Source organism: Morone saxatilis, unplaced genomic scaffold, assembly GCF_004916995.1.
Source record: "Morone saxatilis isolate NCDOM2014 unplaced genomic scaffold, NCSU_SB_2.0 Contig20, whole genome shotgun sequence".
NCBI lineage: Eukaryota > Metazoa > Chordata > Actinopteri > Moronidae > Morone > Morone saxatilis.
The window spans coordinates 12,061,365-12,073,091 of NW_023339763.1; the positions used below are offsets into that span (position 1 = coordinate 12,061,365).

At 43.6% G+C, this 11,727-nt stretch overlaps 1 protein-coding gene across 1 annotated transcript in view; it reads left to right on the forward strand.

Moving 5' to 3' along the window:
• The first annotated feature begins 2,222 nt into the window (after nt 1–2,222).
• nbeaa (neurobeachin a) overlaps nt 2,223–11,727 on the forward strand; it is an 86,504-nt gene continuing 76,999 nt past the window's right edge. The window contains exon 1 of the mRNA XM_035667180.1: nt 2,223–2,721. Coding sequence (XP_035523073.1) covers nt 2,410–2,721 — 312 coding nt within the window. The 5' untranslated portion in view covers nt 2,223–2,409. The remainder of the gene's footprint in view (nt 2,722–11,727) is intronic.

An 11,727-nucleotide genomic window follows, 5' to 3' on the forward strand; every position in this document is an offset into this window, starting at 1 on the left:
CTCCTTCATTTCCTTTGTGCTGAAGATTGGGTTGAGGGGAAAAAAAAGATGGCCTCTGCTCATCTGTAAAACTCTCTAATGATCTCAAGTGCGTACATGCACGTGCGCTAAATGTGAAACACACACACGCACATTCAGCCAGACAATGTTACTCCCATGTCACCCACACGTCATCCCTTCTGTCAACGGTCAGCATCTCAAAGAAAAAGAGTAGCGAGACATTGGAGCGATTGCCATCAACGCCTACATAAAAATAAACTCACATGAACACACACACACACACACATGAACAGACATGCACAGACAGAGTGACGAATCAGCCTCTATAGCCACCTTGCTAATGGAAATCCTACCCAGCAGATGTGCCCTGTTGGAAGAACACATGAAGTGTGAAACAGGCTTATGTATGCATACAGGTAGTGAACCAGTAGCCACCAGAGGATACTGTAGGGGTGTGAGTGTGTGTGTGTGTGTGTGTGTGTGTGTGTATGAGAGACACTGGCTGAACTTGTCTGTGCACAACGAGACTCAAATGAGATCATGGCTTCAAAACATTTAAAAGAAAAAACACAATTAAGCCTGCACAGCATTATAGCATCATCTAGACTGATTTCATAGAAGCTACTTGCAACCATAGATCCTTAATTGTACAACCAGTGGTGGACCAAGTATTCAGGTCCTTTGCTGTTTTCAAAACCTTACTTTTATGTACTTGTTAAAGTATGTATGTAATGTTCTTTACGTATAAATGTACTCATTCTGCAAAAAAATTGGTGTTCTACTATTATAAATAATGTTTTTGGATTAATATTACTGTAGTACTGTAGTGCTGTAGTTATTTAAAGTTAAGCTAATTTTCACAAATGTATGTTGGTAGTTTAATCTACAGCCATTCATCATATTCTATAAGATCATTATATGTTTGTTTGTAGTGTCGCTGTCCTTTGAGAACCACGTATCTCCAAAAAGCCAACTCAGATAGAGCCTTGTTTTCAGCTTCGTGACAATGCATTTTCCAGCTATTCCAAGAGGGTTTTTAAATAGTTTATGTACCTTAAGAAGTAGGAGAACTTTCTAAACCCATTAAGGAACAGTGAATACTTTATCACAAACGTTAAAATTCAGAAATCACCAAATTTGGAGATGTTTGGCTTTCAACGGACAGGAAGGGTATGAAAAATTGTGAATTGTAAAGTAACTAGAGCTACCTCTGAGATGTAGTTGAGTAAAAGTACAAGCTTACATGAAATGGAAAGAGTACAAGTACCTCAAATTTATTTATAAAGTACAAGACAAGAGTGAAAGTACTTAATTACATTCCCCCACTGAATACAACACAATTTACATACATACTGTATGTGCAAGTGTGCTGCTGGCTGTCAGCCTGAGGGTGTGTTGCCTTTTTCCTGCCATACAAAGAAATTCTGCATAATATTAGGGTAATATGTTCTATTTTTGGGTCTTTAAGAAATAGGAAAGAGATGCAGGTGAGATGAGGAGGATAAAAAAGAGGTGGTGAGGTAAGAAGGTGTGTGAAATAAGTGAAAATGATTGCAGGAAAGGTGCAGTGAGGACTTTGGAGAAAGAGGGGAAGTGAGAAAAATCATACAAGAAGAAATGAGTGTCAGGAGAGCAATTGTGTGATGCTTAATGAGGAAACAAAGGCACCTGAGTTAAACAGGGGACAGCAATAAGTGGGACAGATTGATGGCTTCTGAATATATAAACAGCCTCCGTCTGGAGGCCAGACTCTCTAAAACACATGGACTCGTTTTGAATTGCCCCAGAACTGGACCAACAATATACCCACCAATATTTATTGCTATATTATCCAGCTCTTCTTCGGTATTTCACATTTACACACCCAAATCCATTAAATATTAAAGACACATGCACACACAATAACAAGTTTAAAAAAACAACAAAAAAACACCCAGTTGTTTAGCTGCTGCTGTGCTCTGTATGAACCCATGCATGGATGGCTCCATGTTATTCTGCTTCAGCACCCTACCAAAAAAATACCCCCAAGTGCGCATGCGTGGCTAGATGCGCGCTGCCGCAGACAGGGGGCGTCAACATGGCGTTCCCTTCTCGACGACCGCACTGACTGCAACCTGCCAATGAGAGAGAGAGAGAGACAGAGGGAGACAGAGAGAGAGAGAGAGAGAGGAGAAGCGTAGGCTACCATTCTGTCAAACCTTCATCCCTTTTTTTTCCAGCCTTATGAATCCCTACACATTTTCAGGAGGTTAGGGAGATTTCAGATGATTTTTAAAACCCCGCTCTAACTTGTTGTTTTTTTTTCTTTCCTGCGCAGTGGATGGTTTTTGTGCGGCACCCGACGCAGCTTGTAGAGCAGGTGTGAGAGACAGCGGCGACCGCTCCTCTCCTCCCTGTTTCCAAGGGGAAATGTCGAGCGAGAAGCCGGTTTCAGCACCACCGGGCTCTGCTTCTTCGCTCACGGACACAGACCGAGACTCTCATCCGCCGCCGGGCTCCTCCGCGCAGCCACCGCCGCAGCAGCAGGTCGCCGCGGCCGCTGGCTCCAGCGCCACCGGGGAAAGGATGGTGTCTGCAGCCGGCTCTATGGTCCTCCCGGCCGGGGTGATCAACCCCGCTGTCCCGATCAGGAATATCCAGATGAAATTCGCCGTGCTGGTGGGCCTGATCCAGGTCGGGGAGGTTAGCAACAGGGACATCGTGGAGACGGTGCTGAACCTGGTGAGTGGAAGCAGGATCAAGTGTTAGAAAACACAGATAAAAGGCAGCCATAGAGCACAGTAGAACCACAGAGCCCTAACCCGCTATGTTTTATTTACGATGCCTCACTCCCATGGTAGTGTGGCTTTCAGAGGATGATGTCATTTGTTTGTTCGGAGGATGGATGTGGGGGTTTTCTCTTTCTGCGGATAAAAAAAAGGAGCACATATGAGGGCTGTATGCTGGGGGAATTAAAAAGAAAAAAAATCCCTGACGCTGTATTATTGTAAAGCCTAGAGGAGCTGAATGAAACATGTGACCCCGCCAAGGCATGGAGGGTATAATCACCAGCCATTGTTGACTAAATGACCCGTTTGCGGCGCAACAAGGAAAAAAAGAGGTTTGCAGTCCAACTCTAGTGGATGGAGGGGGATAGTGTATGCAGGCTATTCTCCTGACCCCGATATGTACCCTGAAGTGATGCATAGGCAGGTTGTAGCTACCAAACGGCGAATGGTCACAATGTTGCGCACAACACCGAGAAAACCCAAACGGAATGAATTCGGTTTTTCCTAAAGAGCCAAATCATGCAAGCGTGCACTGTCTGTCGAGAACTGAAACTAAATCAATCCAAACATGGACAAAGGCCGACTAGCATTATGCTATCCACCGACATATACGTGTGTGTATGAGAATGGCTCAAATGTATGCATAGGCCTATTGTTGGAGGCAGGGCCCTGCATCCCGTGTGCGCAAAGGAGTGATGTATAGGTAGCTGTGAAGCGGTTAGTGGTTCATATTGCTGTGTGCTTCCAACAGCGATTCTTTTATTTATGGATCAGATATACAGTGCCACCTCCCCTCCTCATCCCCCCCCCCCTCTCATCGGAGGTTGTGTCGGAGATGCTGGGCCTACCCCTACACATGAGAAGATTTAATCCAGCTGGGGGCTTTTGACATGACTGGTGTTTCCCGTTACGAAACAGATGAGCGAAATGTACAGCAGACGTGGGTCTGGAAGACTAATGCGTTAGGAGGATATAGGACCTGTGTATTGGATGCTGCCAGGCTGTTTTCCCTCCTCCATGCATCAGGCGATGGCGTGTGCTGCATGATATTACATATCTGCCATGAAAAGAGGGGTTGTGATCATTATTCATTTTCTTCTGAGGAAGAAGTAGAATAATGTAGACATAATTTATAACCTGATTTCAGTGCAGTGCTTTCTGGAGGTTGACTATTTCAGGGTTCTGTGTAGCCAGTGGCCTATTTACTCACTGGATGCTTGGAGCAGGACAGCCTACAGCTGGGCTAAACCATTTTCCTCTCAGTCAGACCGGTGAGCCGTCCTGATTCAGGTCGCCTCTCATCTTCCAATCGATTATTGGTACTACATGGAAGAGCAAGGGGGGGGGTTTTGCTGGCTCACTCCGACCTTGTCTCCTTCCCTTTACAACAGCTGCACAGGCTGATAACCATCCATCCATCCTGTTCCACTGCCTCCTCCTTCACTCTGGAGGGGCTGAGAGGAGGGATGCTGCCTGCATAGACTGGCCTGGCAGGGCAACGCCATGCATTTAAAAGCAGGTGGAGAGGAGGAGGAGGAGGAGAAGGGGTTGAGGGAGGGTGGGGGAGGAGAAGAGAGAGAGTGGAGGAGGAGGAGGATGAGGTGGTAGGATGCTGCAGTGGCTATGTGCTCAGAAATCACCAGCTGATGCAGTGGAAGAGGAAAGGACTTTGGATTGGTCCACATCAGATCAGTGAAAGCTCATCAGAGCGTTCAACTGAAATCTACTCTATTTTACATAAATACCTGCATTAAGGCCTTACTCCTTATTTATGAATGTTGGTCTGATGCATTAACACACAGAGGCCAAACAGCCTGACAAATTACAGCAGTATGTGTTAGCCATACAAAGCTTTACTTGCTAAATCCTGAATTGAACAATCAGTTCTGGTTGCGAGGCTGCCAATAGCTAAGCCTGTTAGGGAATTCTGTTGCCCAGCTCCTTAATTAAAAGAGTTGAAACAAAGAGGTGTGGAGGCAGGAACCTCAGCGGTCATGCTGCTGGTACAATGAGTCCACTGTGACCCAAAAGCTGATCCATTATTCCAGTCAATGTGGGAGACCACAGCAGCCACATTCTCCGTCCACCGTGGCCGTATTGATCAGCTCCCACTGCGGCTTGGGTGAACAGATGGCTTGTCAGCTGGATCAGATATGCTCCCTGTTCTATACGGCACGTTGCTGGCCCTTTGGCGAGTGATGAACTGTAGTGTCTCTAGAAAGAAAGAGAAGAAAAGGAGCGAGAAGACAATAAAAATCAACCTGGGGCCCAGAATGCTGGCTGTACTGATGCTGATACAGTGACAAAACAACAGAGCAGAATCAGTTTATCAGCACTGCTGCCTGTGTAGCCGAGAACATAAGGCTTGTTATTGTTCATAATAATGTAATAATAGTGTTTTTAAATAAAAGTCCACAGTACACGCAGTGCACACATATATATATAGAAACACGTACACTGTGTGTGTGGGGGCTGCTGGCGGCGAGGTGCTCAGCTATTATCATCAACAAGGCATCACAGTTGTCAAGGCAACACTGCTCTTTGACTGCCTGCCTCCAGACGCTCGACCACCTGGTGTTGCTTTCCACTTCCGGACTTCTGTCACAGTACTCTGCCACAGCATTTCTCTCCATCTCTCACGCTCATTCTTTGTTTGTCTGTCTGTCTGTCTCCTGTTATGTGCTGATATTTTTCTGGAATTCTGTAAACAATAACAAGCTAAAGAGGGTTGATTAACTGAGAAAGTCGGACAATAGCACGGATACATTTTAGTGGGAGCATCAGCGAATAAGCATGGTTTTAGGTAGAGTTTGGTCACAAATGAAAGGAAAAATATCAGGTGTATGTCCTGGAGGGATGAAAATCATTTTCCCTAAAGATATTCCCTCATTTAGTGTTTTGATGATGGTGGTGGAAAGCATGTTACTCCAAAATCTCCCATAGGCGATCAATTGGGTTATGATCTGGTGGTTGTCTGCAGTGAGTCTGCCATGGAAGCATCTGCTTTTGTTATGTTTTGTTTTTTTCCCTTTTAATTTGTCACCAGTCTGTAAATCGAAGTATACGGACGCTTGTCAAGCCTGGATGTAGTGGTTGCGAGATAAATCTGTGGGTCCAGTGTAACATTTAGGAGGATCTATTGGTAGAAATGGATTATAACATTCACAGGAATGTTTTAATTAGTGTATAATTACCTGAAAATAAGAATCGTTGTGTTTTCTATGCAGAGGGTACAGGTCCTCTTCTGCAAAGGCTGCCATGTTGAACTGTCATGTTTGTACAGAAGCCCAGAATAGACAAACCAAACACTGTCTCTTAATTGGGCCTTTCAAGGTTTTTGTGTATTTTGCTACCACTGTAATTTCTACTTCACGCTTCAAAGGGGAGGGTGAAGTGAGGGAGTTCAATCTGCATCCACTAAATTCTACACAATGGGCCTTTAAAAAGGATTCAGATAAAACAGGGCAACAACTCTTCATTTTGGTCAAGCTTTTCATAACCCATAGACACATATTCAACTGGCCTTTTTTGTGTCGTCATAGGCCGAAAAGGTTGGGGGGGCACTATTATGAATGACACTCTACAGGACGGGACACTTTATGGTGTTATGATGGACCCATTTACTGGTTGTGTCATCCTTTTAGAGGGCAGTGCTTTCTTTTCTGTCTCTGCACTGGTGGTTCTGTGGATTGAAAGCTCAAATTCTTCTTGTTAATGGTCATCCACTTCCAGCCCATGCTGTGGTTACTTGTTTGACATATTGTGATGTTGGATATTGGGGGGGAAGCCAGGTGAGGAGGAATGTTTGTTGAAGGAACGAAGAGGGTTGACGTGATCTATCTGCCCGAACTGTACTGTCACATCTTTCCTTTATTTGAAATATTGAGCGTTATTTACAGGCAGTACTGTCAGTCTTGCATGCGTATGGCACCAGCTTATTTATAGACAGCTTTATCTAGTTGTGATGCTTTTTTTTGGGATGAAAAAGATGTGTTTGTCTGGCGTGAAAAAAGATTGGTGACACTCACTCCGGCTCGCTGTTGGTCTTCCTGCCAGTTCTTCACTTTTCATTCCCTCTTTCACCTTCCTCCTTGGTCGAATGCAGTATCTTCTGGCAGTGTCAATCCCCACCTGAGCCCCTTTAGTGGGTCCCGTTGAGTCTCTGTTAGCAAACGTCTCATTATTCTTGTCCACACACTCCACAATCACCAAGGTCACCTGATACCGAGTCCACAGCCAGCAGAGTCAGCACAACACGCTGAATCTGACACACACAAGAAAAACACCCAAAAAACCCACACGCACACTGTGATGTTGACATTCAGACACAAATGCAGACACGCAGCGGCACTTTCATTTGCACACGTGAGGTAGCAACTGATTGATATTACTGTTTTCTGAAGGATAAACAACCAAACAAAACAACAAATGAAGATGAGGAAGGCATTAAAAAAACCTTTCTATGTTTTGTCATGTGTTCAACACTGCTGACCCTCTGTCTGAACTGCAGTGACACTGGCGTGCTGATTTATGCCGTGCAGATTTCTAAAGCAAGAGGTCAAACAATTTCAAAACATATTATGTGACATCTTACTTTGCCCTAAGGTGGCTTTAAACGCTACAAAATTCAGTTTAATTTAACTGCTTCCCAAGTTTGCCCTGTGGCTGCACACTCAGGGCAGAGGGTAACTATTTCCCTGCAGCCCTGTAATCTGCTTGCATGGTGATGGAGGGAATAACAGTGCGTCATCATGTGCTCACACTGTCAAAAACAACAAAAAATCCCTCAGTTGTTTGTGCAGAAAAAATGATGTTTGATGGACTTTTTCATGAATACAGTAGATGTTAATGGTAAATGAGCAGTTTTCTAACATATTCTTTTTAGGTTTTTAAGCTTAGGCTTAGCAGTTTCTGTGGCTGTAGCACGCAATTAAAGATGCAATTTACTGTGTCACTATTTTATTGTCAAGGAAATTGTGGGGGTGGCTTTGTAATATAACCATCGTCTAATGAGACTATTGTAAAGATGAGAGGCTCTGTGTCACACCTAGCTCTGCTATCAGTGTTTCTGAAACTGGTACCTCTTCTCTAATAACTGCCATTATGCAAAGAGGATGTGCTTGTTTCATCATCATGTCCTTGTGTTGCTTTTCATGCATTTTGATGAACATCGTTCATGGGTTTTGTGTTGCAGGGCCTTCTTCCTGGTTTCCGTCCAGTCAGTGTTGGCTCAACTGATTTCATGTGAAATCTGATTCAGTAGCAGAAAGTGTAAAATAGTTAGAGGCTAGTCGAGGTGGCCATATTTGACCAGTTTGTCTGTACTGCTAGTATTGGATTGGATTGACTTAAACAATTATAGATGCCGATTATTTAACCTGTCGATAAACTAATCGACAGTCGACATTAGCCTCAGGCTAATGCTGCAGCAAGAGAAGAAAATTGTCTGAAGAATTGCTGAAATTTCAACACAAATGTGTCAAAAGGGGATGCACATTTTGCTTGTCTTCACCAAGTGCTTGGCCGGCCTCTGTGCGATGATGTTGGGGTTTATTTTGGGAAAGATTAGCTGCTGTAATGCTGCAGAGGAGCTTAGTCTGTTTGCGCCTGGGGGCTACAGCCAGTGAGCAACGTTAGCTCACGGTGGCAACTGTGCCTGAGCTGACCCGAGGAGCACAAAAACAATTCTAAATGTTATTATATGGGGTGACCTACCACTTCAACTACATAAACACACTCCATGCCTGTTTCTCTCTCTCTCTCTCCCACATACACACACGTATACACACGCATGCATACATGCTGTGGAAGAGGTGGAGGATAGAGGGTGTGGCTTCCACTGCAAGGTCAGGAATGACTTTGCGATCTATCACACAGCTGGGTTGTCTTGACCCCTGCGTGAGCCGTAGAGACCATGAGAGAGAGGTGGAAAAAGAGGATGCGGGGAGGATGCTCATCTTTACTGGAAAGAGTGATAGAAGGGAGGAAGGTGGTAAACTGAAGGGAGTGAATTGATGAGGAGGATTCAGAGAGTTTCAGAGGAGAAAACTGAAAAAGTCTGTAATTGTCCTTCAGGTGCTCATAACATAGGTCCAGCTGTATGGCGTTCTGTGGGGGTCTGATGAGTTCCAGCCCCCCTGTGGAGCCTCATCACGCCATGCGTATCACTGCTCTCCCGTCACCTCTGTTCCTGGTAATAGAGGAGTGACATACAGCAGGAGTGCCATGGACCTGAGTAAATGGAAGAGCTTGCACACTTTTTGTATATAGCGCAGAGTCTGTTAGAGATTCCTTGACATTTTGAGTTTTAATTGGCCATTTTTCATCATCAGTCTCTTGTCACATTGTGGGATTAGCCTCTACTGGCTTGTTAGCATGGTTAGCGTCCCTCTGTGAAAGCGAGGGCCGCAGTTAGTAGCTTCCACGCTCCGAGGCATGCCAGACAAATCTGGAAACCATTTCCACTTCCATAGATATCTGGGGAAAGAAAAAAAATAACCCATTAAAAGTCTAAATGTTAAGTTGCCCCTTAAACGACAAACCTTGTCGCTCCCAAATCCTCTTACAAGAAAGCTTCTCCATAATGATCTGCTTCAGAGCCAAATGAATCGTTTTAAGGTGTGATGCTGATTCTTTCTGGTTTCGTTATAATTTCCTTTTCATACTTTTGGCTTAAATTATAACACGATTTGTGTCTGATTCTTACCGGTCTGATTTGTATGTGTGCGGAAGTATGAGGTGTTAAGCAATCGAGGCTAAAGCGTTCACCTCTCCGTGTCTTAGAGCACCTCAATCCCGCTCTACTTCTCTAAATTCCTCCTCATCCTTTGTGGGCTGTTATTTCCAGATGCTGGGATTTTTCCGGGGATAAGCCGTGTCAGATTTGGGGTGAGGACACCTTCTGGGAATGGGGAGGAAAAAAAGTCCCATCCTTGCTTAACGACACCTTTTGTTACTTCACCATCGCTTCCTATATCTCTCCATTCTTTATCTCCTCTAAGCACATCCATCTCCCTAACCCTCCGGTGTAATCTTGTCCTTCGCTCCCTGACTCCCTGACTCCCTGGTTGGGTGAAGCGGCTGGTGGATGAATGTGGATGATCCCTATTGTGAGGAGGTAATGGAGCTGTCTGCAGTGCAATTCCTCTCTGGTTTCTTGTTTCCACTCACTGTCTCTTTCCACTCATCTTTGCCACATTTCGATCTAAGAAAGGCCGGAGGGGGACTATTTGCTGTTAACCATATATTTGCTATCTCTTCTTACCTACTGTGGCTCTGTTGTGTGAGTGTAGAGTTGAAGAGCACTTAGAACTGGGCCAATTGAGAAAAGGAGATGCTGTGTAGAAGGAGTGGAGATGAGTAGGGATATTTGAATTTTTAAGTATTTTATGTCCACGATTCTTGCTCATTTGTCATTTTGGAAGAAAGTGACAGGAATTAATCGTACAACTTAGTAGTAAAGTCGCTGCTGTATAAATATACTATATTGTATTGTTATTACTTTGACAGGGTCCTTTCCAATAGTGCTGTAACAATTCAGTTTGCATTGACACAAAAATTGTCATCGTCATGTCAGAAATCTGTTAAATTATGTGGTTCTGCTACAAGAGATATTATGAATTAAACATGAATTTCACATGCAAAGAGTGTACTCATTGCCAACTACTGAACTATAAATTGAATCACTGTTAAATATCTGGATATCTTTAGATATGTTTGAGCTAGATCTAGCCTTCTCTCGTCCTCTGGGGGTCTGATCAGAATACATTTCAACCAATAGAAAGTGAAGAAAAATGTGGGGTTCAAGTTTTCAATCATGCTGCAATTGAACCAGCATCCCTGTCATCAAAAAATAATATTAATGGGGAAACATTGTGACCGGCAAGTGATTCTCACCTGGACCTTTTGTAATATTAATGTTTTTGTCCTATTTCTCCAGGGTTAATATATCCAAAATGAATGAGGATACAGTCCTAGATTGTTATTTGAATCAAAAACAAAAATAAAAATCTAAAAAATATTGAGCTCTATCAATGATTTACAATGCAAAAAGAAATAAAACGAGAATGTTAGAGCCCAAAATAACTGCTTTGTCTAACAGTGAGCACTCAAAGCACTCATCAATATATGAACCATATGAACCAGAGACTCTCTGCAGTCTCTTTGCATGTGTGAACTGTAACCAGCTGGTTATTGTTATTTTCACTCAATGCATAACTAAAACTATACATTTGTTATCAAAGCATCATTTGATTAATTTTCTGTTATTTTACAGGCCATAATAAATTATTCATTTCTCCACTCATATTCATATACAGGGCTACAGGAAGCGTTATGAATTATTCTTTTTTTTTTTTCTTTCGCTATGCTCTTTGTTTCCACACTATTGTGTCTGACTGGTTCATGCTATTGTGTCTGGTGCTTTTGTGTGTTTTTTTTCCTTCTAAAATCTGTGTGTGTGTGTGTGTGGTGGGCGGCTGGGGGGAAGGGGGGGAGTTTGTGGGTGTCATTTCTATAGAATCTTCATATGGATCAAAAACACTGTTGAAACATGGTTTTGTTGCTATGAGTGCATCTGCTTGCGTGTGTGTGTGTGTGTGTGTGTGTGTGTGTGTGTTTCATTCTGGCACCCCTACAATGCACTAATCTTCACATTATAACAAGCTGCTTTGTTTGAATTACCTGGTGTTTGTGTGCTGGTGAGTGTGTGCCCCCAACATCCCAGAGAGTTGATAAATGAGTGTTCCTACAAACCCTTTGCTTTAGTCTCCTACACCTTCATCTGCACATTTTCTCTGGCAGCACATACATACACACCAGCACACACATACACACAAAAAAATACACACACAGCTCCCTTCCTTCTTGTAGCCCACATCATTGCCTGGCAGGGTTGATTTTATATTCATGCTGGCCTACTTCGCCTCTCTCCCTTGGCTCCTCTCTCTCTCTCTCTCTC